Raw genomic sequence first — 26,768 nt, 5'->3', positions numbered from 1 at the left:
GACTTCTTTATTTTATGACTGGAAGTTTGTACTTTTTGACTCCCTTCACCCATTTCACCCCACATCCCCGCCACTCTGGCAACCACCAGTCTGTTCTCTGCATCTGTGAGCTTGGGGTTTGGGGGGGTTTTGTTTGGGGGGGTTCTTTTTAGATTCACATATAAGTGAGGTCATACATAAGGTATTTGTCTTTCTCTGCCTTATTTCACTTAGCATAATGCCCTCAAGGTCAATGCAAGATGTTTTTATTGTCTTTTGAATAGTCACACTCTCACACACCCAACCACACTCACATTCAGACATGCAGACGACTCAGCCACACGTACACAAAGACAGTGACACATGCAGACACTCAAGGAGGTCTGTACAAACCCAGGCGAACCTACTCATGAGGTCATCACCACCACCTCTCACTGCCTACCCCCTACAGGCCCCTATGTGCCCCACCTCCCCCTAATAAGCAGGGAGGAATCATCAGGAGCCCCCCTTCCATAGCAGAACTTCGGCAGGCCCAGAGCCCTGTCAGTAGGCCATCTGGGAGTGAGGAAGGGGCGGGCGACATGAGACCCCAGGATGGAACCTGCTCCCAGCAGACAAGGAGGATGGCAAAGGTGCCAGGCTGGCAGGGCCCCCTCCTAGCAAGAGAACCAGTTCCCTCCTCAGGGACACCAGAGGGAGAAGAAACTAAAGATGAGTAGCTTTCCTCATGGTGGGAAATGAGCACTTGCAGAAAACGGTGAGTCTGGAGCCAGCCACAAAGTAAACAGTGGGGCCATCGCCCAGGCAACCGTGGGCCAGTGTGGGCTAGGGCCCACCACAAGCCCTCTCCAGCCCCTGATTTACGACACTCATCAGCCCCTTGACTGTCTCAAGGCATGCCCTCCACGTATCCATTCTGGTCTCTGGGCCTGTCTGGGGACACCCCAAAAGGAAGAAGTTATGCTTCCTCCATCAGATTGGGCTCCCTGAGAGCAGGACTGTTGTTTTTGTTGTTTTTGCCCCATCTTAGTCCAGAGTCTCCCAGAGGTCATGGCCTGTGTCTTTCCTCCTCAGATTGGAGACTGCTCAAGGGCCTGGCCTGAGTCTCCCACATTAGACTGAGAGCTTCCTAAGGACAATAGCTACTAAATTTTCAGAAATGTATTTGTGGGCTTCCCTGGTGGTGCCGTGGTTAAAAATTCTCCTGCCAATGTAGGGGACACGGGTTCGAACCCTGGCCCGGGAGGATCCCACATGCCATGAAGCAGCTGAGCACATGGGCCACAACTACTGAAGCCCGCACGCCTAGATCCCGTGCTCCGCAACAAGAGAAGCCGCCACAATGAGTAGCCCCTGTCATCGCAACTAGAGAAAGCCCCAACGCAGCAACGAAGACCCAACGCAGCCAAAAATAAATAAATAAGCTTTTTTAAAAAAGTAAAGAAATGTATTTGTACCGCTAGAGTGCTTTGTCCCTAGTAGGCTCTCAAAAATTATTTGCTGATGGCGAGAATGTGGAGGAATTGGAACTCTTATGTCTTGCTGGTAGAAATGCAAAATGGTGGAAAACAGTATGGTGGTTACTCAAAAAATTAAACATCGAATTACAATATGATCCAGCAATTCCACATCTGGCCATGTACCCAAAAGAAGAGAAAGCAGGGACTCAGATATTTGTACAATGATGTTCATAGCAGCATTATTCATAAAAGCCAAAAGGTGGAAACAACCCAAATGCCCAACGACAGATGAATTAGATAAACAAAATGTGGCACAAACATACAGTGGAATTTTGTCTTAAAACTCTGACACATGTTACGACATGGATGAACCTTGAAGACATTATGCTAAGTGAAATAAGCCAGACACAAAAAGGCAAGTATTTTATGATTCTACTTATATGTGATACCTAGATTCATAGAGACAGTAAATAGAACGGTGGTTGCCAAAGGCTGCGGGAAAGGGGAATGTAAGTTATGGTTTAGTGGGTACAGAGTTTCAGTTTGGGAAGATGAAAAAAGCTCTGGAGGGGCTTCCCTGGTGGCACAGTGGTTAAGAATCCGCCTGCCAATGCAGGGGACACAGGTTCGAGCCCTGGTCCGGGAGGATCCCACATGCCGCGGAGCAACTGGGCCCATGCGCCACGACTGCTGGGCCTGCGCTCTGGAGCCCGCGAGCCACAACTACTGAAGCCTGCGCGCCTGGAGCCCGCGCTCTGCAGCGAGAGAGGCCACCACAGAGAGAGGCCCGCGCACAGCGGCGGCGGCGGCGGCGAAGAGTGGCTCCCGCTCGCCACAGCTGGAGGGAGCCCGCGCGCAGCAACAAGGACCCAATGCAGCCAGAAATAAATAAATTAAAAAAAAAAAGCTTTGGAGGCATGTGATGGTGACGGTTGCACAACGATATGAATGTACTTAATGCCACTGAACTCTACACTTAGAAATGATAAATTCTGAGTTATATATATTTTGCCACACCCCAAAAAAAATGGCAAAGTCAGAATTCAAATGAAAAAAATATATATCGTTGAAAGAAGATGGAACAAATGAATGGGTCTTCCAATGGGGCCCAGGAGCAGGCCCTGCCCACAGAGACTGCCCGGGACAGCTGGGTACCTCCTGCCGGGAGGACCTTTCCCTCCCACCCCGTCCATTGTGCCTTCTCAGAACCCCTGCTGTCATCTTTGAGGCCCTAGTAGACCGAGCACAAGGGGAGCTCTCAGGCTTCCAGGGGAGTCTGAACCTCCCACAGAGTAGGTCCTTGGCATTGACGAGGACCTACCATCTATCGGAGGCTGGACTGATGGACGCACAGTCCCTTGAGAGGCCACGTTCCAAGGTGTCAGAACCTTGGAAGAGTTTTTCTAGCAAAAGCCAGGCTAAGTATGGGGTTCCTGACCCCCTGAGGCCTGACACCCCCCCCAGCACACATGTCTTTCCCAAGCCTACATACGCTTACACACCACCCGTAACATATACACACATACCAGGGTGTGCACATAGAGGCAAAACCCCGTTCTCGCGTGCTGTCTCGTGCACACGGTCAAGAAAACCATGCCTGAACGCTGAAGGATGCAGTCTTGTCAGGGACGCAGGCAGGTCCCGTGTGCGGGAGAGCCCCCTGGTGGCCCAGGTCTGGCACACTTAGCTCCCTCACAGCCCAGAGTGGGCAGGGTGCCCTCATTCCTTCCACCCCACCTCCCCCACTGCACTCTCCAGGCCCCCAACCAGGCCCCAGGGTCACCCTCCCCATCTCGTACAGAGGAGCAGGGTCTTCTGCAGAAGGACAGAGCAACTGTGGGAAGGGTCTCACTTTAGTTGGTCAAGGAGTCCTGGAGAGAGGCCAGAGCCCGTTTTCAGACAAGATCATGTTAGGGACAGTCATTCCTGAAGGCCAGAAAATGCCTGCAATGACTCTTCTCCAAAATCATCGTATCCATTCTTTGACTCCACACTGAACAGCTCATTTCAGAGGAGACTGGGGGAGAACTCTGGCCATGGCTCTTCCTATTGTCCCCCACACCTCTCTCTGGAAATGCTTCCTGTTATCTGACCACCTGGGCAGAGGCAACAGATGCACCTACTGGTTTCTTCCAGGGGATCGCTCAGTCCAAGTCAAGCTGAGACGTCATCCCCTCCCAAGGCAGGTCTCAGCAGATCCCCAAAGTCTCCCCAAGGGCACCCTGCAGGGAGAGGTTCTCAGCTCCACCCTTGAAACCACCCCCCCCATCACCCCAGGCCCTGCTCAACCTGCCCAGGTTATCCCTTCACCCTGCCTAAGAGTTGAACCTCTCCCTAATCCAGCCCATGATGCCGCAGAGGCAGCTGGAAGGGTGGAAGGGATGGATGGTGGCTCTGCAGGGACAAACAACCTCCCCTGGCTCCTGCCTGTGAGGGAGCTGAGATGATTTCTGTGCTGGGCTCTGTGGTCAGAAGAGGCCAGGCAGCAACGCCTTCGACCCCAGATCCTCCCCCTTACCATGTGCCTGGCTCTGCATTTGGGGACATTGTAACGGCCACAGCAGTAATTAACATTTGTTGAACCCTCACTATATGCCAGGCACACTTCCCATGCATTACCTCATTTAACAGCAGAGCAGCCTCTTGGGATAAGTGTGACACACACCCACACACCACCTTGGCCTCTTGGGTCCCCCACCCAGTCTGGTGCTAGGTAGGGAATGCTGAGCTAACCCACAGGGCGCCTAGGGGTGGGGGATAGAAGGCTGGTGAGAGAGAGACCACTGGCCCAGCATCGAGAAAAGCTGATCTAGAGAAAGGGTCACACTTGCCAATGGTATTGGCCCTCGTCCTTTTCTGGCTGTGTGACCTCAAGGTCACACAGGTTTTCTTATTTCTTCAACTACAAAATGAAGCTAGGGATAGCAGCCTGACAAAGTTGCTAGGAAAGCATTCTGGGAACCAGTAAATGGGAGGGGTTATGGCCCCAGCCCTACATCCCACCCATCAGAGTGGACTCTGCTTCCCAAATGTCTCCTGAGTCCACCCACTTCACCATGTCCACTCCACCCCAAGTCTCCATCACTCCTCTGGCCCCTTACAGTCCAGACTAATTGTTTTAATACTATGACCACCAGGCCCTGTGGGACGTGCCTCTGGGTTCCATGCCCACCACACCCCCTTTCTCTGTGCTCCAGTTACCCTGGCCTCCTTCCATTTCCTTTGCGGACCAGGCAGCCTTCCAGCCTCAGGTCCTTTGCACATGCTGTTTCTGGAATGCTGTTCTCTCTTCCCTGGCTCCCTCCCTGCCTCACCAACCCACACCCTAATTAACTCCTACCCACCCTGCAGTTCTCAGCAAAAAAGTCACTCCCCAGAGACACCTCCTCTGGCCCCCAGACCAGGTCAGGTCCCTTTGCACCCTCTCACAGCACTCTCGAGATGGTGCCTGTATATTTATGAGGTTATTTTGACCAACATCTCCCCCCTGGGGCTGTGAGTTCTGGAAGGCTGGAACCATGTCTGCTTTGCTGGCAGTCAAATCCACAGCTCCTGGCATGGCACCTGGCACAGATTGGGTGCTCGGCACACTGCTTCTGAATGTACAGGAATGAATGAGCTTCTCCTCAGAGAAAGCAGATGGTTGGCAAACCCCCTGCCCCCAGGAAAGGTCTACCTGGGGCAGAGGCTGCTTCGCATCTTTGTCCATCTTTCTGTATTCCCTGCTCCCTCCTCAGTAGGAACCAGATCCAGAAAGTGGGGGGTGCTGGAATAAGGGAGTAAGGGGTGGGGAGAAAAGGGAAGCTGCTTCATCTCTTTTGTAGGGTCCGCTGTCCCTTCACCTCAGCTGGCCAAGCCCTTGTCCACTCAGGGCTGGTCCACCACATCCACAGTTCCCTCTCCCTGGAATATAACATTTGTCTCTCTCCCTCCCCCACCTTCCCTTAACTGATCCCTTATCCTCGAGGTCTCAGCTTGACTGTTTCTGAAAAGCTTCCCGGACTGCAAGCTAAGGAGCTTGCCGGGGTGCCACAGCTAGCGGCAGCTCAGATGCAAGCTCAGGTCTGTCTGCTGGCAGAGCCCAGGCTCTCAGCCACCTCATTATACGCCTCATTACTACCAGTTTCTCCCTGGAGGCCCGGCCGAAAGACACTCCCCCTCCCTAGGCCTCAGTTTCCTCCTGTGGGTTCGGCCAACCCTAGATTTCAGGAAAATTGGTGGAGATCGAAGGTGGGAGAGGAGACAGAGGGAAGAGTGAAGAGAGGAGGAAGAGGGAGGGAGGAGCAAGGAGGGGTGGCAGCCGCGGGCCAGCCAGACGTGAGTAACGCCAAATATGCGAACTACGCCAGCCCCTGAGCTATGAATAGGGCGGCCAGGCTGGCCGCCCAGGTCTGCCCCTCACGCCCCGCAGCCCCCCAGCCCAGCCCTCCCACGCCAGCCCTGCACAGGGTCCTGAAATGGGGCGGAAGCCCAGGAGGCACTCTTGGAGGCGGAGGCTGAGTGGCAGGAGCGAAGAGGTGTGGTCATGCAAATGACATGCAAATAGAAAGCAGCTGGCTTATCTGATTGGTGGGTCTCTGTCCTTCCGGGAAGGTGGTGCTAAGGGGCACTAGACCCGCGCAGGGCCCCAGCTCACAGCGGCTTCCACCCGGGTAGCCGCGGTTCCCAAGCGGTCCTTCGGGTCACCCCTTGGCTGAAGTCGCACTGATATGTGCAGCCTCTGGAGGCCTCTCACCCTGTTCTGTCAAGGTCCTGGTAAGGCTCTGCTGCTGTGATACCATCCCCTCCCACCCCAGCGCCAGGTCAGCCTCTCCTCCTTGGAGCTCACATGTCTGACAGACAGCGGGGCACTTGGGAAATTACAACAGTTCCATCCCTGCCTCTGGACCCCCTTTCTTCATCAATGACGGAAGTGGGGAGCACTTCCCTGGCCCAGTCCAGCCCCTTGTGTGCCCCCAAACAAGTCAGTCAATCTCAGAGCCCGGCTCCTCTTTCTTTCATTCTGGCACTATTGATAGGTGTCCCGGAGGGCGAGGCGTCAAAGAGTTGTAAGATCAGGTTCCCAGCTGTGTGACCCCAGTCAAGTCTCTTTCCTCTCAAGTCTCCTCAGTTGTAAATGGGGTCCTTGAGGGGGCTTAGTGTGGAGTGCCTAGCACATAGAAGTTGTTCAACAAATCTTAGTTCAGTAGTCCACAAAGGATTTTTTTTCATTAATAAAAAAAATGAGATTCTATGAAGAAACAGACATGAGACAAAATTAAAAGGCTGCAGAGCGTAGCGTTTAAACATTCCTAAACAGGATTCAGAGGAATCTGGTTTTGAATCCCAACTTGAATCCCACTTCCTAGCTGGGTATCCTTTTGGACTAGTTACTAACCTCTCTGAGCTTCTGTTTCTGCGTTTATAAAATAGAGATAATCTATTCTCCATGAGGTTGTTGTTGTGCAGATTAAAGAGCTAGTGTGTATAAAGTGCTGAGCACAGCAGTGCCTGGCACTGGAATGTTCAATAAATGTTAGTTGCAACCAATACTCCTATTATTATCATGGGGTTTTCACAAGGCCGTGCGAAGTGCTATGGAAATTTTCAGTTCATCAGTCAACAATATTCATTCAGCTTGGCCTGGTCTAGGAGCTGGAGATAGAGCAGTGAACAAGACAAAAGTCCCTACCCTGATGGGGCTTAAAGTCTAGTCCCCAGAGGAGGAAATCCCCATATATTCGAGGAATTGGTGGCTGGTGGGGGGAGGGGTGGCAGATTTACAGAGAAGGATATTTGAACTGAGCCTTGAAGGATAAATAGAAGTTTGTGAAATGGAGAAGGCAGGGAAAGCTAAATTAGACAAGGGGAAGAGATGGCACGGAAGCTTCTGGGGAGGGGAGGAGGGTGATGCATCCCACTCCTCTCCTCTCCTCTCCATCTCCAATTCCACGTTTAGCCCTCAGCAACTCTCAGCTGGTCTGCTGCCTCCACTTCCTGACACCTTTCCACGGCTCCACAGTATCTACGGGACCAAGTCAAGTTCCTTAGTATGGCATGAAGGATCCGCCATGATGACGGACGAGAGGGACAGGATCTGGCCCTCATTGGCCTTGACAATCTCATCTCTCTTTACTCTCAGTCTTGCTTTCATTGACCCCACAAGAGGCCAGGCTGTTTCGCACCTCCTTGCCTTTGCTCACGCTGGGTCCTTCTGCCTGGAATGCCCTGCTCTCCCTTCTCCACCACCCCACCGATCCCCGCAGGCATCTTTCAAGCCTTGGCAAGCCTCACCTCCTTGGTAAAGTCTTCTTCCCCTCAGAGCTGGAGCGTCTCTAGAGGAGGCAGGGACTCAGCCCCTGTTTACTGCCAGAGCCATGGGGTCCTCCACACCACTCGTGAGCAAACCCAGACTCCAGGGAGGCATAGGGAAAATCCCTGTGCAAGCAGAGTCACGGAGAAGCAGAACATAATTGTGCTGTCTGCATCCACCACCTTTCCCTCATTAGGCCAAACCCTACTTGGATTTCAAGGCTCAGCTGGGGGCAGGGGGAAGGGTCCACTTTCCCAGGGTGGCAGCTGTGCTCCCAGGCGCTTCCTTGTCAGGGAATGTAGCCGTGACACAGGACAGCCTTAGTTAGGATTCAGAAAGACCCAGATTTAAATTCGGATGCCGGGTGACCTTTGGTGGAGTAATTTAGCCTCTCAGGGTCTTGGTTCTTATATCAGTAAATGTACAACCACTTCATGATGGTCCTTGAAAATTGATCAAAAGAAGTTTCGATAAAGAATCCTCAGCTTAACTACTGTTAACTATTGTTTGGAAAGGAGATGAGAGAAAGGAGATTAATCATATCACCAACTGTTTTTTAACCGATCCCTATAGCAATTCTCCCCAGTGACACTGTTTCCATCTGTAAACTCCTGTTACCACTTTTGCGACCTCATTCACACTCAAATGATGTGAAGACAGGGTCTGTCTAACTGGGTCTGTCTCCCCAGTTAGATCAGGCCAATTTTTATGATAATATTTTGGGGGGTGGCAAGGGGTGTTCTAGACCGGCAGATACTGTAGATGCGCATCTCAGAACCCCTGAAAAAATCTTAGTGGAGCTTTTGGGTGGTGAGAAAAGGAACCCCTTGAGAGCCGGGCTGTGTCATACCCACCCAGGTCCCAAGACCCACAGAGAGAGCCTGGAACCCAGAAGGCACAGAGGAAATGGTCACCAAATGAACAAAGTATGGTTGGCATGAAAATCTAGCCACTGCCTGATTTTCCCAGGCACTGAGCCTCCAGTTTCTGGAGTCATGGGCCTTCTCCTGCCCCAGGCTATAATTAGGGAGAGGACGCTCTCACACAAGCCAGGCCTGGGAATGTCCTCAGAGCCCTGGGCCACACCCAGTCTCGGATAATGCTTTCCCTAGCACTGTGGGGACCATAGCACCTGGGAGCCACTGGAGGAGGAAAAGGTTCCAGTTCGAAAGGAAGAGGGCCCTGTTTCTCATCCCACCAGCAGTTCTGGCCTTGTTGTGTGACCCCCATTTCCTGGCTCCCACTCTCCCCTCTTGCAGACATCCCAACCCCTCCTGGGCTCTGGGTCCAACCTCAGCTGCCCCCTTATCCCCTCACCCACACCAGGTGCTGCAAGGCAGAGATGGGGCACGATGCCAAATGAGGGCTCAGCTCTTCGGATGCCAGTGCAAGATACAGGAAAGTACCAGAATTGCCTGCAGCCCCCAGTCACGGCCTGGGTGCTCAGCTCCCTCCTCCCTCTCTTGGGGAGGAACCAGGGGCCATACCCTCGGAAGAGGAAAGGGAGATTTGGAAGAATCTTCCCAAGTACAGAGAGTGCCGTGGTGCCAGGGGAAGGTGGGGATGCGGGGCATGAACCAGAAAACAGCCTCAGGGTGGGGTAGGGGTCTCACCTGGGCTGCCAAAGGCTTCACGGTCCGCTGCTCAGCCCAAAAAAACTGCCAACAGAAATTCGCCCCTTCCTTTCCCCCGGTTCATGGAATCACAGCAGGTCAGGGCTGGAGAGACCACGGGCACTTCTCCACTACCCTCGGATTAGAACTCAGCAGCCTGAACCCACTTCTCACCTGGCGTCCAACCTCCCTCTTCCTCCCACTTTTGCCTGTCCCTTCCCCTCTGCTTCTAGTCCCTTGGCCTTGGCCTTTCTCTAGGCCTCAGTTTCCCTTTGAGCCAAGTGGGGAGGCAGGGGAGGGGATGGTCTCCAATATCTGTCCAGCTAAAACTTACAAAGATGTTCCCTTTCTCGGGGGCATCTCTCCCCACTCCCTCGCTCTCTTTTGGAGAATGGTGGAAACTCTGTGGTGGAGGGCAGGGGTCTGCACTGCAGCCTCCCCTTCCTGCCTCTCCGGGCTCTCAGGCTAGCCCAGATCTCCACCCCTCCCTCCTACCGAGGCCTCTAAGTCCTGCGTCTACACCCAGTTCTCTCCAAGGAGCTCTCACACTCTTTGAGGAAATTAAAAAGGAAAAAAGCTGTGGATTTAGGAGCCCAGAGTCAGAGATAAGTCAAGCCAGGGACTGTTGGAAACCAGGCCAGAATGAACTCTGTCCTTCCCTAATTAACCCTCACTTGGGGGCCAAGACCCTGGAGTGGTTGTCCTCCCACATGGCTCCCACATGTCCCCCTGTCCCGACCACATTCCTCCGGCCCACACACCTCCCCCCAGCCCTCCCACCAAAGGGGCCAGTCCTGGGTCTGTTTCCATCCTTGGCTTGTGGGTCTCAGTCATCCCCACGCTCCGCCCCAAGTTCTCTCCTCCCAGGGATTCAGGCTGAGCTTTGAAAGGGTCACTTCAAAGAGGACCTGCCTGCCGAGGGCCCAGCCAGACCCAGGGCTGGCTGCTCGGCCAGATTCCCGGTGGCTGGGGACAAAGGCCCCACTGTTCCCCCGACCCCCAGACGCCCCCAAATGCACTGGGCATAAGAAGTCTTTCTTTCCGCAGTTCTGTTCCTTACAGGCCCCAGCTCTTTGCCACAGGGAGTAGCCCTGGCCCCTCGTCCAGGAGAGTCTGAGGGGCGGGGGTCAGGGAGCTACCAGTTCCCCACCCCCACCATACACCCAACCCCTTTGGGCAGCCAGGATGTGGAGGCAGCCTTGGGCTGACTTCAGAGCCAGTGGTCCAGGCATCGCACCGCCCCTCAGCCACCAAGCCCTTCCTGGCCTGCAGTGGCCTCCCCGCTTCTCCCACCCGTCAGAACCATGCCCATCCTTCCAGGCCTCCTCCAGGCAGCCTCTCAGGACTCCCTCTCCTCAGAGGAGCCTCATAGCCCAAACCACAGCAGCCAGCCTCTCACTCCGCTCCCCAGTTCCCAACAGCGGGAACCAGGTCTCACCTGCTCCTCTAATTTCCTACCACACGGTGCTGATCCCAAAGCAGGGTCCTTAAGGTTTTCTATGTCAACCCCTCACCCAATGCCTGAATTCTCTCTAGACTAGTCTGTGCTTGCTCACCTCCACTGACAGGGGCCTCACTACCTACAGGGACAGCTCTTCAGATTACTCCGACCATAAAGGGTTCTCTTTATGGAGCCCAAATTGTGTTGTCTTCATTGCCATCCAGTTGCTGCTAAGAGTTGAGATTACCAAATGTCAGCCAGTTTACCTGTATTACCTCATTTAATCCTCTCAGCAATTTTGAGGGATTATTTCAGGGATAAGAAAATGGAGGCTAAAAACAACTAAGTAACTTGGCCAAGGTCACATAGTTGAATAAGGGGTAAAGCTGAAATTTGAACCCCCTCAGGCTGAAGGCAGGGCCTAGACACCCAATGTGCCTCCCAATGTACCAGGAGCCGTGCCAGGCCTGGGCCTCTCATCTCCCGAGGTTGCTTGCTGATATGAGAAGGCAGACCACACCCACCACACTTCTTTTTTCCTAGTTAGCTCCCACCAGCCTTTGTCAGCAGATGAAGTGTGGCCTGGGGATAGTGACAGACCCAGCCAGTGGGGAGCAGGGGGAGGCAGAGGGGAAGAGGTCACCCGCCTAGGGGTACACGGGTTTGAGAAGGCTGGAGGAGGTGACCTTGGGACTCAAGTTTAGGACTGGAGGTGAGAGATGGAGAATTGATAACTACGAAAGGCCCTGTCCCAAACCCGACACTCCGTCCACCCTCCGACTTGAAAGGCACAGGATCTTCCACAAAGGGGATGCATTGGGCTGAACATCTCAGGGCCAGAGAGATGAAAAAGGAACAGACATCGTTAATCCAACCTGTCGTCTTTTCCCACCTGCCCATTGCTCAGCGCCATCCCCTTGGAACTCTGCAGGAGAAAGGGAGGGAGTGGGAGCAAGAGAGAAGTCAGAACGCTGAGGGGCCCACGCGGCTTGCAGGATCTTAATTCCCGATCAGGGATGGAACCCGTGCCCGCTACTGTGAGGGCACAGGGTTCTAACCACTGGACCGCCCGGGAATTCCCCTGGGTGAGCTTTCCTTTCCTCTCTAGGTTTGGCTCAGGCACTCCTGGCACCGATAACAAAATGATGCTCCTCTAGGCTACTTTCCCAAGACTCCAACCCAGCTACTTCGAAAGGATTACAGGATTCTGTGATTCCTCCATATACTATCAGTGAGTCAGTGAGTCAGTCAGTCAACAAACATTCTCAGAGTACTGGCTGCATACCAGGCTCTGTGGATACCAAGATAAACATGACACCTCTGGGGCTGCTTGGAATAAGCACGGCCAACTCCCTAGCTCTGCCACTTACTAGCTGTGTGACCTCAGGAAGCCACATGATTCTTTGTGCCAGTTTCTTCATCTGTCAGATGGATAGGAATAATGTAGCCAGTGGTCAGCACTGTGGAAGTAGTTGCTATGACCATTTTCCCCGTCCGGCAGGGGAGACTGATGTGTAGACCACGCATCACAATGCTGGGGCAGAGCTGGGCACGGGGCACCCACGAGGCCAGGGGAGGGGCTGCTCCCGGCCTGCACTTCACAAACATTTATGGAGGGCCGCTCTGTGCCAGGCACTGTGCTGGCCACTGGGGACACAGAGATGAATGGGACACATTGTCCACTTGTCCCTGCTCCTCCCTGCCCTCCTTTTCCCTTCCTGGGGCCTAATCTCAGAACACTGCACTGGAGGGGGGCACCCGGGACAGAACTGTGTGGGGAAAGGCATGGCCTGGGAGCCCGGGAGGCAGAACCCCTGGGTTCATGTCCACCACTCCCGGCCTATCTGACCTTGGCCACCCTCTGGCCTCAGATTCCCCACTGTTGGACAAGATGACCCCTCTGGTCCTGACCCACTCTGACAGATGATGAATACACTCCACCCCCATAGAGCTTTAAACTCACCCCAGAGTCCAGTCCCAAGGCCATCCCAGCCTGTCGTCCCACTGAGGCAGTGAAGAGGAGATGCCTGCCTGGTACTGACAGGCACTGCCCTGCTGACGAGCTGGTGCAATTTCACATGAAAGAGGGAGGCCTGGATCTAAAGGCGGGTTGTTTGAAGGGGATGGAGGGTACTAGGGGAAAGGCAGAGCCAGCTCCCACAGGCCCTATTCATGGCTCTCTCTGGGGAGGGAGAGAGAGCAGGATAATTAAAACCAGGCTTTGTCCAAATCCCTGACCAAGCCAATATCTCACCTTTGAACCCCTGCAGCCAATAGAGCAGGGCTGATGCCCCTTTGGAAGGAAAACACCAATGAACCAAGCCACAGCCCAAGTGCGGTGGGCTAGCATAGGGCGGGGTGGGGGGTTGCTGGAGTAAATGAGCTGATTCCCCACCCACCAACCATGGATGGACACCTGAGGCTTTGCCACCCTGAGACCTCTTGTCGCCATCCGTGTCCCAGCTGAAAGCAACCAAGCTCCAATCCAGCAAGAGGTTGACCTTGATCTTGGCCTGTATCCAAGACGGACCCAGATTCAGGGTGAGAGTGACAGCAGACAAGGCAGGTCATGAAAAGCAGGGTAGTGGAGTGAGACCATGAACTTGAGCCAGACTGCTGGGTTCCCACCTTGGCTCTGCCACTAGTTAGCGATGTGATTTTGGCCAAGCTATTGGCTCTCTGTGCCTCAGTGTCCTCAACTGAAAAATGAGGATAATAACGGCACCCACGTCATGGTGGTTTTGTGAGGATTAAATGAGGTAACTTATATAAATCCTGGCCTAGAGTAATTGCTATCTATGTCTTAGCTATCAGCTCTACTATTAGAGCAATTCTCCATCCTTAAAACACATTTTTTTCAGGCACTAATATATATGCTCATTTGAGTATATTTGCATCTCCCATGAATCTCTCCAGATTTCTACACTGGAATCCAACATTACAGGAATCTACCTATCTAACCCACTATACTGGAGGAAACTTCCCTGCCTGATGCTCCAGGCTCACCTGGGATGCTGCAGCTTGTAAGCCTCTCCCTAGAAGTTCTCCCAAATGGCTAATTGCAGTCCCTCATTCGGTAACTTATTCCATTCGCCTTTGTAGACTCTCTTTTAATCGGATACATCATGAAGTCCTTCTTAAGTATCCCTGCGATAAAGGATGAAGCAAGAAATGCCTCTGCCCACTACTGCACAGCCCTGTTCACCACCCTCCCTCATCCCCCACTCCATGCCCAAAATGCTGCACCCCTGGGGGCCAGACTGGCCTCCTGCTCCCCTTGCCCCTGAGCTCAGGGTTGGCCTGATGCGGGGGCACAGAGGTCCCCATCCAGGCTGCCCAAACACAAGGCCTATTCCCAGCGTCCAGTCCCTCTCTGTTTGAGCTGAGATCCTCAAAAGCCTGCCCCATTCCCCATGGTGTCCCAAAGGCACCTTCCTAATAATGTTCCCCTCCCTAGCGCTTCATCTTGTGCTGTGACCCATCAGAAGACCCAGTTTCTAGACCTGACACTGTCGCTGTGTCGTCTCAGACCCTAATACTTACCACCCTGCCTGCTCCCAGGGCTTTTGAGGCCCTCAAATCCAGCACTGAAGGATTTACTGCCCTCATCATTCCCAAGGGGAGGGAGGGGCTTCAGATGCAGGAACTTGGAGCTCCCAGAAACCTACGGTGGACCCAACCACCTTGTGAGCAAGTGGAAGAAGAGGCTGGGGCTGAGGGCCTTTGGGCTGTGTTTGGAAGCGAAATGACTGGTTATGTAATTGAGATTGAAGTCGCAGGCCAGTGAGCACATCTTAGTGAGAGCAGCCGCTCTGGGGAATGGGGCTGTTGCCCTGGCAAGAGGGGGAGAACCCCAGGGGATCAAACACCTTCCCTGCCCTCCCACAGCTGGGCCACAGGGTGGGGCTGGGGGTGGAGATAGTAGGGGGGGTGGAGATGAAGTAGGTGTTGGTGTGTGTGTGTTGGGGGTTGGGGGGCGGGAATCCAAGGAACTCGACGATAATGACATTCACTTCCATCCCCAGTCCACTCTGAAATTCAAGTTTCTAATTAGGAAACACTTTGGCTGAAAGGTGGAGGGGGAGTCAGGGGATAGAGATGCAGACCAAGGGAGAACTGTGCCTACATCCAGCTCCTGAGATACACACCAGTCTCAGAGTTTGCAAAGCACCAGACCCCAGCTCCAACACTGAGGGGATGGTTGGGGAGGAATGGCCCTAAATCCTCCAGCCCCGTCAAAAGAGGAAGAGACCTTCTCAGCCCAGGTCTTGATCCCAACCTGGACCCCCAGGAAACTTCTTTTTCAAGCTCAGAAAATGACTGGCCTGACAGTGTTCAACCCTTCGACTTGGAAAGGGATGGAGTGCATGTTGGGGCGCTCCAGTGGGACAGGGCAGTCAGGCTCAGAGGCAGGGTGCTGGCCCCAGTGGGGCCCGGAGGCCCCTGCTGGCCCTCCCCAGCCTCAGCAGCCGGCAGATGAAAGAACCCAAGCAAAGCAGCCCAGCGCTGAGTAATGCCCCTGGCACCCCGTGCCCAGACCCACCCACAGCCAACCCGAGAGGGCAGAAGCGAGGGCAGCCGCGCCTGCAAGACCAGGGGTCCCCGGCCTGTTTCTCTTCCCCGGGGTGGGGGGCGGTGGACCCGCGCCGGACAGCTCGTCGGGCGGTCCGGCCCGGCAGCGGGGGGAGTGTGGCGCAGGGAGGGGGTGTCCGGCCACAGTGGCCAAGGACATCCCGCTCCGGGAACCCCTCCCCCACTCCCTCTCCCTCCAGCTGTGCCGGGGCCTCGCCAACGGAAAACGAAAACTCGGGCAGAGGAAACGGCGGCAGGCGCCCCGCCTGGAAAACCCGGACAAAAGGCGCGGGCCTCCCGCCCCCGCTGCCCGGCCGCCGGGGGCCTGGCACCGCCGCCCGGGTCGGTGCCCCCGGCCCTGGCAGCCCCGTGCTAGCCCCGGCCCCCTGCCTGCCTTCTTCCTTTCCGCCCCCTGCCCAGGGCAGCTCGCGCTCCGGCCCCCTCCCCGGCCACCAGCCGATGTTCCCTGCAGCCATGCCCGTGGTGCCCGCGCCGTGCGCCCCAGGCTGTGCCCGCCGAGCGGGGGCGCAGCGACCCCGGCCCCAGCTGCCAGCTTCCCGTTAGCGCCTGGATCCGCCCCCTCCCCTGGCTCAGCATCCTCACCTTGGGGGGCCGGGGCTCCGGGCGGGGCGGGATCCCGACCAGGCAGAAGGCGACTCCATTCATCGGGCGGCAGCTGCGGCTCTGCTGCCAGGGCACTGCTGGGGGCGCGGGCAGGGACCAGGGAGGGGCGGGGCCGGAGGGGCGGAGCCGAACACGGAGGGGTGGGGCGTCTCTTCGCTCCTCCTCCTGCGCTCCTGACGGGGCGCACCCTCTGCCTCTTGTTAGGGTAGCAGACTGGTACAGAGGGCTGAGGCAGGGGTTGCCGCTGGCAGCGGAGCTAGGGGGCAGAACACAGCCAGCGGAAGAGAGATGGGCTTAGAGAGGGTTTGGGCCGGCCTCCAGGGGACCAGCCCATAGACGGTGATCCGGGCCGGCCGAGGAAAGAGGACAACGGCACAGAACACAGAACTAGCACCGAGGAGGGAGGGAGGGAGGAAGGAAGGGAAAGTAAAGCAGAGAGAAACACAGCCAGACAGAGGTAGTCAGAAACAGAGACGGAGAGACCCAGAAAGCATGAGAGAGGCAGGGACACGACAGAGACAGAGTAGAAAGAGGCAGAGAAAATCAAAGACAAAGATGAAGAGACCCAGGTTGGAAGAGAGGGAGAGACAGAAAAAAGACTTAGGGAGCCTTCCATCCAGAGACTCACGGAAGCTGAGACAAGGGCAGAGATGGCTATACCCAAGGGGGAGGGGGAGGACGATGAGGGTAACGAGAACTTTCAGGGGCTTCATGCCCCTCAATCTGGGACACCCCTCCCAGGCAGCGTCTCAGCCCAGGATCCCATGCAGGCTGTAAGAGAGAGGCAGGTGCCCCAGCCCTTCAGACCCCCACCCAGCCAGCCTGTGGCTCAGGCCTCTAGACAGCCCACAGACCCACTCTGCAGTGGGTGACAGTAAGAGCAGAGACCCTCCAGACCTCCCAATCACAAGCTCCCACAGCCTCCCTTCCCAGCTTCACTCTGAGCTGGACCCAAAGAACCATCGGGGTCCTGAGTCAACTTCTCATTTCCCTGCCCCCACGCAGGGCCCCTGCAGCCCATCCCCTGATGATCCAGGAAGGGGCAGTGTCTCAGTCCGTAGTTTCTGCTGGAAAGTTCTTTCTGCTGTCTACCTAACATCCTTCCTACCTCCTATTTTGTACAGGTTATGCTTACCTCTTTCCCTTGCCTTGTTGTAGTTTTTAAGGGCTCCTGCATTCCTTCACTCAGATTGTGAAGAAAGGAAGGCAGAGACCATAGATAAATAGGAATATGATTTGGGCAAGGCAGGCAATGAAAGTGGGAAGACCGACTCCGCCTGCTGAAATGGCCCACCCACTCTGGGGCAGTGAGCCTCATAAAAGCTCTTTGCTTCACCACCGCCACCATCCCGACTCCCGAGAGTGGATCAGCCCCAAGTCCTGGACCCCTCAGGGTCAGGGAGTCAGGCCCTGCAGGGGGCAGTATGGCCCAGACACCTACCAGAACATCCTTACTCCGGTAAACCTGAGGAAGGAGATATTGACTTGTTTTTAACTCTTATGTTTTATTTAATTTACTTTAAATTCCCTGGAAATCAATGGAAAGGGACGCTTTTGTAATAATGGAAGGGCAGTTAAGGACTCCTTCCTTCCCCATCTCTCTTCATCAAGGTCATGTGCAGCCAGAATTATGCCCCACTTCTGAGAAGTTCTTCCTGCTATCTAACGGTAATCCATCCTACTGCCTGTATTTTCTTGCTTAATCTTAAACCAGGTCCCTCTGTCTGACTCTTTCTGCCCTGCGGCTCCAACAGTCCAAGGCTTGCTCCCACCCCGGCTCAGGGGTCCTTTCCTCTCAAAACAAATGTGTAAGGGGGGAGTGGTGGCATCTGAGATCCAGACTGGACTGCGTGGGGAAGGGGAGGAGGGTGGTGGCCTCTGGGGTGCCCCTGGCTCACTTTTTCCAGAGCCTGATGCCCTTAGACACTGCAGGAGGCGGTGAGAGGAAATGAGCTCACACTGGCCGGCAGGCAATTCCTCCCTCCACAATGCACTGCACTCACCTCCCCCATCCTCTCCCACTTCCCAGAAAGTGCGCTCTTCCCCCACCCTGCTGCCCTTCCCACCTCTTCCTGCACCTTGACCTGCACCCCCATCCTGTCCCGGCCCTCCCCCATCCACCTTCTCCAGCACCTCTTTCATTCTTCCTTTCCGTCCTGGCTCCCCAACCCCTCTGACATCTGGGTCTCATTCCCTGCATCCCACCATCCACGCCCCCCAAACCCACTCTATTCCTGGCACACTCCTTCTCTGGGGATTAGGGCAGTGAAGCCCAACATGGGATGGAGGGTGTCCCTCACTGAGGACCCTCTTTATACTCCCCCTCTTTCTAAATTCCTCTCCCAGCCCAATCACCTTCCTTCATTCACAAATGTTTATTGGGAGTCCTGATATACCATGGGTGGGAGAGTGGAGGTTGCCCCTGGGGATAGGAGATAAGGCTTAACTCCTTCCCTTGAGGGGTCCTGAGATCCCAGAAAAGGAACCATGGGAGGCTGGAGAAGCAGAGGAATTCTTCCAGAAGCAGGTGACCGTGATCTTTTGAGGGCGTCATGGATGGGATGGGGTGAGGTGGGCGATGGGGGGAGAAACACTCTGGGGAGAAAGACTATCATGGACCAAGGCAGGGAGGCAGGAGAGAGCAGACTCTAGCAGTGTGGCTGGAGCCAAGCGGAAGGTCCGTGGGCAGGAAGCATGGAGGGATGAGGAAGGAAATGCGGGTGGGGATGTTACAGTGGAGTGACTGTGCCTGAGGCACTTAGATTCTAGCCTGGCTTAGGGCAGGGATTTAAGCGGAGACGTGCCATGGCCACTGTGGTGAGACGTGGAAGAGAACACGGAGGGCAGCAAGGAGCCAGGGGTGGGCGGCCAGGTGGGGGGGCCCTGCACCTGGGCAGGGGGCACCAATCATCAGAGGCCCCCGGATCTTGTTGACCAAATGGGAGTTGCGGGAAGGAAATGGAAGAGTCTAGAACAACTCCAAGGTTTCTCGCGTAGAATATTAGGTAGACGAGTTGTCTGGAGTGTTCTCAGGGAGAAGGGACATGCCAGGCACTGAGCTAAGTAATCCTTTGTATACATTATTCCAAATTAGCCTTACACAGGAGCTGTGAAACAGATATTATAATCCTCATTTACGGATAAGGACACTGAGGCCCAGAGGGCTTGAGTATCTTCTTACCCAAGGCCATGCAGGATTTGAACCCACAGCCTTTGGGTTCCAGAGTCCACACACTGAAACCTGCAGGCTGTGTTGCTGGTTGAGTAGTGACTGGCAGCTCGAACCCTGGGTCCACCTCCCTGAAGAGAGGCCTGAGCTAGAGAATGGCTTTGGAAGTCATTGGTGGATCAGGAGTGTGGTTCAGATTCTCCAGGGACAGCGCAGAGCGGAGACCAGATGTAGGATGGGACCCAAGGGCACTCACCTTTCGGGGCAGGTGAGGAAGGAAGAGGCAGCAGGGAGGACTGAGGAGAGAGCGCCAGAGAAAGCGGCACTGTGTCAGGCAGGGGACGGGTAGAGTGGAGGCCAGACTGTGCAGTGAGGAAGAGCATCAAGGGTGAAGAAATTAAAAAAAAAAAAGGGGGGGTGGTGGTGAAAAAGGGAGGGTGGTGAAATGGAATTGGGCCGCTGAGACGTTACCGGGAAGGGCCAGCCGGACAGCACAGGTGAGTCCAGCACAGGTGAGTTGGGGTGAGGCGTGGCTCCATTTGGGTGGGGGACACTTGAGCAGCCTTTTTGGTGGTGGAGGAGAAGCCAAGGGAGAGAGCCTGAGGGGGTGATGAGTAGAGTAGAGGAAAACGAGCCCAGAGTCGTGCCAGAGGAAGAACCCGCCTTCCCCAGAGCCAGGTAGGGTCAGCAGGGGAGCATGGGGGAGGGCAGGGAGTCCCCAGCCCAGAGCAGTCCAGGGTCAGGATCAGGCCTGGGCCAGGAGCCAGCAAGGGATTGTACAGTGTCATCAAGGAGCCCTGAACCAAGAGTCCAAAGACCGGGGCTCAGGTTCCCATGCTGCCCACCTAGTAGCTGAATGTCTCTGAGGAAAAGTATATTCTCTGAACCTCGGTTTCATTCTCTGTAGATGAAAACAATAGGCCTCCTCTGCCAGTCTCCAACTGAGGGCTCACGTTTGATGATGATAAAGGAATGGGTGGAAGGCGGGTTACAGGGCTGGTGACCATAAACCTGGTAATAGCTGCCTGCCCTTCCATTGAAGGGGAAAGAGCGCCCCCTGGTGGAGAAGGGCAGGAGGGCAGGACTAGAGGGAAGGGCTGAGGAGAGACCTGACTTGTTCTTGTTCCTTTGGCTTTCAGCCCCCAGATCCTCTGCTCGTCCCCTCGAAGCAACCCATGCCCACCTAAACTTTCATTTCCAAAGCAGGTGGTAGCCCAGTTCATTCAAGTCCAAAGACATTTATTGAGTGCTGTCTACATGCAAACTGCTCTCTGTTGGGTAGCAGGGAATGAACCAGGTGATGTGCTTGTCCTCAAAAAGCTCATATTCCAGGGAGGGCAACAAGCACAGCAAAGGATGGCTGGGATGGTGCCATGATGGTGCTACAAGCAGAGCATCGAGCAAAGCAGAAGGGAGCCTTCCATAATGACAGGAGAAGGCAGGGGCCTTGGGAGGTAGTGTTTGACCTAGACCTTGAAGGCCCTTAACAGGCAGGTGGCAGAGAAAGGAGGCCTGAAGGCTGAGAGCTAGGGAAGGGGTGGGGCCCGGGTCTGGCAGAGCCCCAGGCATCACAGAGAGGGGACCTCAGACCTCATCAAGCTCCTTGAATGGTGTAGGGTGGGGCAACGGTCCACTCGAGATCATGCCAGTCTCTACCCTCATCCCTGCTGCCAGGTCCCTGAGGAATCCTGGATAAGAGGGATCCCACCTGAACACACCTCGAGGAGGGGGGTACAGCCCCCCTGGCCCAAGGGCTGAGAGGCACTGGCAACCTGCCAAACAGCTGGGGCCCCAGCCCAGCAACCTTTGGACAGCTGACTTGGGGTGGAGAGAGAGGCTGCAGCTTCCCTGGGCTGGCGGCAGGGCAAGCAAGCCACACCCAGCGAAACCCTGGTATCAGGACAGGGGTGGATGAAAGATGCCCCAGCCCTGCCGCTTGCAACTGGCAGCCCCTCAGGGGAATCATGTTGGGAAACGTATGTCATGGTTGGGGAAGAGGAAGAGGTTTTGGGCTGGGGTCTCAGCCCCGAGGGCTCTCCACTATGTGACACCGGGCAGTTGAAGAGCTGGTGGTGAGGACTGTGTGTATATGAGCGTGTGTGCAAGACTAAGAGACGACTTATGACGACCGTGACATCACCTAGCAGGGGCTTGAAAACACCAGGATGGAAGGGAAAGGAATTAAAGTGTGTTGACCACCTACTATGTGCCGAGCTCTTTACAAACATTATTTCTTTACAAACATTACTCCCCATGACAACACTGTAAGGTAGGTATTATTAGCCTCATTACATAAATGAGGAAATGGGCTCAGAGAGGTTAAGTCATTTTGCTGAGGTCTGACACTAAGCCCTTACTCTTTCTATGAAGCACGACCCCTCTGGGAGGAGCTAGGCCATGTAGTCCCTTCCAGCTCCAGGATGCTAAATTCATGATTCTTTGGGAGGGCTTTTAAATTCTGCCAGCAACTGGCCTGCAGCCCTGCTTCTGCCACAGGCCCTCAGACCCTGCCTCGCTCTACCTGGCCCCTGCAAATCCCTGCACGGAGGAGGGACGGCTCCACTCTCCTCCCTGTCTCCCTGCCCTTCTGGGAGGGTGGGGGTGGGGAGAGGAGGAGAGAGGAGGGGAACCTAGAAGCAGAGCACAGAAGGAGGGAGGGGAGGAACAGAGGGGAGGGGAGAAAGGAGGAGGGGAGGGGTGGCTCCCACCACCCCTTGGAAGCTCTGGAAATCCCCAGCAGCTGCTCCCCGCTCCTCTGTCTGGCCCTGAGCCAACCTGGGAGGGAGTGAGGAGAGTTAAATGGAGAGAAAAGAGGGGCAGGGCACTGACCACAGGGGGGCAAGCCCTTCAGTCTTGGCACCCACCCCGCCCAGCAATTCCAGCCCCTGTGAGAGATTCCAGGCGTGCTCCCCTTTAAGGAAACCCTACATGCCAAAATCCACACATACCAAACAGACACATCAGGGCGGTCCTTGCACTATAAAAGGATTCTTTGCTTTACAAGAGGGTTGGGCACAAGGGAAACTTAAAATAGGAGCTTCCCCTGGTGTGGTGAAAGAAGCTCTGATTTCAGAAGCACCCCATACACACCATGCTTCCGGCATATCCAGAAAGCTGGCGACACCCGCGGGGCTGGCAGGGCTGCAGCTGCCTTAAGGCACTGACATCAGCGCGAGCACCTCCAAGGTTGTGCTGATCATCAGAGTCCCCTTGTGGGTTGTGGGGTGTCTCACAGTCCAGGGGACAAGCTGGCTGCTGTGCTTCGCAGCAGAGGTGTCTTAGGACACCTAGAAAGGACTGGAAAGCCACGGCTCAGCACAGCTGGCAGGGATTTCACAGCAGCCCAGAGAGGACAGATGTCCAAGGGCTCCCAGTGGCCCTTTGATGAGGCCACGGCAAGAGCCCCATGTCCTTACTCTCCTCCGTGGTCTGTCCTCCCTTCCACGATGCCAGGGCACAGGAGAGCCAGGCTCTGCCTCTGGGAAAGGGGAAGCACCTGACCCCCAGAAGAAGTATGAAAGGCTGATGGAGGAGCAACTCAGGCCATGCTGCAGGCCCAGTGAGATGCGTTCAGAGTCCGCTAGGCAGAAAGTAATGGTGTCCCCTAGCCCTGCCCCTCCTTTTTTTAAAAAATGGAGGTGAAATTCACATAACATAAATTTAACTATTTTATATTTTAACGTGAGCAATTCAGTGGCTTTTAGTCCTGTCCCCCCAACCCCTGCTTTTTTGTGCTCAGAGTGGAGTTGAGTCAGTAATGACAATAGCAGAGAATGACGAATGGAGTCCCCTTCCCCCTGCCAGGCCTGGTGCTCCAGGGAGCTGCCACTGGCCATTTAAATTAACAGCCAAGATGCCCAGCAGGCCTGGAGGCTAGACCAGCCCACAGCCCTCCCCAAACATCACGCCCAGCCCAGGGAAGATGCCCAGAGTGCTTCATGACTCCTCAGAGCCCCTCTTCATGCCCCAGAACTTAAGATCACCCCATCCCCTGACTCCACACCCTCTACCCCTCCCCACACCCCTCCTCACCACCATCACAGGGAACACAAGAACCCCTCTGCCACAGAGGGGAGGGTGTCTCAGAGCCCAGGGCCCCAGGCCACCAGTTTAAGCAGAGCCTGGGAGTGTGGACACTTAAAGGCCCACCCAGGAACAGAAAACCCTTCCACTCCAGACCCCACCCCAAGACCTCTCACCGAGTCGGGATTAGGAAGGCAGCAAGGCAGCCCTCCCTTCAGCCCACATCAGGATTCTGTCCATCTTAGAACAGGGGGCTGCAAGTCAGGATAGAGGGCCCCCCCACTTACTTAAGGGGACCAGCCCCTCCTGTCCAGGATTTGCTAAGCTCTGTGGAGGGAGTGAGTGAGGGGGCCATCACCCTGACCTCCTCTGATGGATACTGGCTGGGGCTGCAGGTCTGTATCTGGGGGGCATGTGAAGAAGCTGCCCAGCCCACCCCATGTTTTCACTGCCATGAAATGGTGGTAGCAGTTGCTGCACCTGCTGTAATTGGGAATGGAGGGGGACGCTGGCTGGGAGAAGCCCCTTGATGTATGGGGGGAGGGGGACGCTTGTATCTTTAGGTCCCACAGGGTGGGGGCGGCCGGGAGGGTCAGCGGTAGTTTTGCGACCACCTTCTGTCACTCCTTCATTATGCAGAGCCTGCTAGGATCCTGGATGGAGCCGGGACCTTACCGAGTGGGGAGGGGGGCTTCTAAATGCTCTCCTTCTGGAACGGGGATGGGGAGCGAAGCAGCGTGTGAGCCCTCGGTGAGCGCCTCCCTATTTGTCAGTGGTGGGGGAGTACTCGTGTGTGTGTATGTGTGTGTGTGTGTGTGTGTGTGTGCGCGCGCGCGCGCGCTCACCGGCTCTGTGTCACACCAGCCGTAACCCTTCCCCAGAGCTCCGCCCGGAGCTCCAGAGCCCCAACCCCTCCCAAGGTGACGGGCCCCCCTCCCTCTCGGCGCACCCACCTTCCTCCAGTCCTCACGCCCCCCGCCCTTCCCTCCCCGACACGCACCCGCGCCCGCTGACCTGCTCCATGCTGCCGCCCGCTATGCAGTCCTCGCCGCGTCAGCCCGGCGGGGCGCAGGGGGCGGTGGCCCCTCCATAGCGCCCAGTCGGTGCAGCACCCGGCCACCGCCGCGCGCAAGGAGCGCCTGCTGTAGGCAGCCCAGACCCCAACCCGGCCCGGCCCGCCCCGCCCCGCTCCGGCCCCGCCCTCAGGCCCCGCCCCCGTCCCGCCCCTCCCGCCCCTCCCGCCCCACCCCACCCGCGGGTAGAGGCACAGCGTTCACACACACAGACACACAATGCACACACACTGCTCACGCATCCAGGGGCGCATCCCTGCCAACACCACCGTTCTGCTTGTCCTGGGGGCAGTGTTAGTCCAGAGAAGATCCCCTCCAAGGGCAGCCCCTTCGTTTCTGAGGTTATCAGAGTCGGAAGCGCCCCACCCTGCATTTTACAGGGCCACAGAGGGGCTTGCCCAAGGTCACACAGCAGCTTGGTGACAGAGTTGACCCCATGGCCCAGACCACTGTGACTGCCTGAGAGCGGGGCAGAGATACCCACAGCACCTGGACCATAGGGAGACCCTGCCCTGGTGAGCAGGGTTCAGAGCCATGTGACCCCATGAGAACAGGAGCTGGTGTGGAGGGCCACTCCCTGTTGCCAGGATTCAGCCTCTCTTCAAATGTGTTCTGAGGTCCTTGGGTGGGTGTGGGGAGCAAGAATGGAGATTCCTGCCGCCCACCGTGTACCATGCCCCAGGCATGTGCCAAGCAGGAGGAGGAACTGAACTGTTTGTCCACTGCCAGAGAAGGGTCATCTGAAGCTCCAGATGCCAGCTGGGGACCTGACTTGTGGGCAGTGGAGCCACCAACTCTGGTGAAAGCCAAGGAGGTGGCAGAAAGACTGCCTCCCCCACTGAGACCCCTCTCCCCCATCAGGGGTGGCTCCTGACGGCCCACTGCCCCTCTATCCTGCCCATGTCAGGGCAGGGCCACACCAAGGCGGCTATCACATGAGCAGGCATGTGAGAGGAGGGCATGCTGCCCAGGGCAGGAGTATGGAGTCCCGGAGTGGACAGGGGTGGGAATTAACCTGCCCTGAGGCGGGCAGTGGGGTTGGGGCATCGGTGCGCAGGCGCTGGCTGCCCAACACCTCTGGGCCAGTGCCCAGGCGGCACGAAGGGGATTTCACACTTCTCACTGAGCCCTGGCCTCTTTGTTAGGCACCAGAGGGTGAGGGAGCAGGGGGCTGGAAGCTGAGATGGGGAGGGTTAAGCTCCTCAGTGGGCCCAGACAAAGGGGGCTTTATAGGCTGGGTGTAGGGGGCATGCTAGGGGGAGGAATTCAGGAATGCAGGCTGGGGAGGCCCTGAGCCCCCCGGGCAGCCCCATTTGGGGCTGAGGTTGGACTCCCCCAGCCCTCCCATGCTTTGGCCCTGCAGAGTATTTGCTGCTTTGCTCCTGGGACTGCAGCCAGGAGTCCCGGCGGCCCTTCATCCCCAGCCGCCCCTCCTCTCAGGGATCTGGGGGGCACTACCCACGCACTTCCAGTCTTCCCCGCCCAGCTGGCTGCAGCCTCTCTTGGCTTCCCTGCCATGCCCTCTCAGCGGCCTCGTAGTCCTGTCTGCTACCAGAGTGAGTGCCCTGCTGGCTGCCAGGGGAAGGGAGGGACAGACTTGGGTAAGGTCACAAGGCTATGGGGTCAATGGGGCCCTTTGTCCCTTCAGACAGAGTCTGTCCTGGGCTAAAGAGACAGGAGACAGAGAAGAGCGCTAGCCAGCGAGCACATGACCCCAACCCTGACCTGGCCTCTCCCAGGCCGTGGTGGAGCTGGACCTTGGGCTGTGGAAGGCAGGCCCGATTCTTCCCAGTTGGTTTCCCTCTGGCTCTCTTTCAGGGCTGAAGCAGCCACTGAAAGTGAAAACAAGGAGGAGGAGGTGGCCCGGCAGCAGCCACCCATGCTGGCCTCTGAAACAGCTGTTGCTTGGCCAGGCCTAAGATCTGGGCTTGGGCTTTGCAAGGTTGAGAACTGTCTGTCCCCAAAGATGCTGATCTGGCCCTGAAGAGTAAACTCCTACTAGCCAAAGTCATGGTGGCTAGATTGCTAGACCCTGAAGCTCTTTTATCAAAGCACCCTGAGCACTACAGGAAGCTTCACAAGCAGAGAATCCCAGTGAACGGAAGTGATGGTACTGCCCACCGTCTCTGCCCCAGCCTGCAGGGTCCACATGTGCAACCAGCCCAGGCCTCCCTCTTCCCTGGCAGGCCGGATCTCCGACAAGCTCCTACTCTGATTCCTGTATCTACTGTGCATGGGTCAGAACCTTCGACAACAGCAGTATCTCAGAGGAGCAGCAGTAGGGGTGGGGCAGGGCCCAGCTCAGGTTGTTGGACAGGTGTCTTATTTCATCTCCTTCATAAGATTAAAAAGAGGAAAGTCTTATCTCTTGATGAGCGTCTTGGGCAAAAGTCCCCTTTTAGGGGGTAAAGAAAACGTCCAAGTCTGGTCAGCATTGTACTTTCCATCTCGTTGAGAAGTTTCAAGTAACGGTGGAGGGAGGCAGACCGAGATCAAAGCCCGCGGTCTGCTGTTTATGGTCT

The 26,768-nt window shown here is 56.0% G+C and overlaps 1 protein-coding gene across 1 annotated transcript in view; it reads right to left on the bottom strand.

Moving 5' to 3' along the window:
• The window catches only part of ARHGAP23 (Rho GTPase activating protein 23), a 73,343-nt gene extending 57,313 nt beyond the window's left edge, over window positions 1-16,030 (bottom strand). Inside the window, exon 1 of the mRNA XM_079905500.1 lies at window positions 15,961-16,030. Within this exon, the coding sequence (XP_079761626.1) occupies window positions 15,961-16,023 (63 nt within the window). The 5' untranslated portion in view covers window positions 16,024-16,030. The remainder of the gene's footprint in view (window positions 1-15,960) is intronic.
• Between the last annotated feature and the right edge of the window lie 10,738 nt (window positions 16,031-26,768).

Source organism: Stenella coeruleoalba (assembly GCF_951394435.1).
Source record: "Stenella coeruleoalba genome assembly, chromosome: 19".
Lineage (NCBI taxonomy): Eukaryota > Metazoa > Chordata > Mammalia > Artiodactyla > Delphinidae > Stenella > Stenella coeruleoalba.
This window is presented reverse-complemented; position numbering and strand designations above follow the sequence as displayed.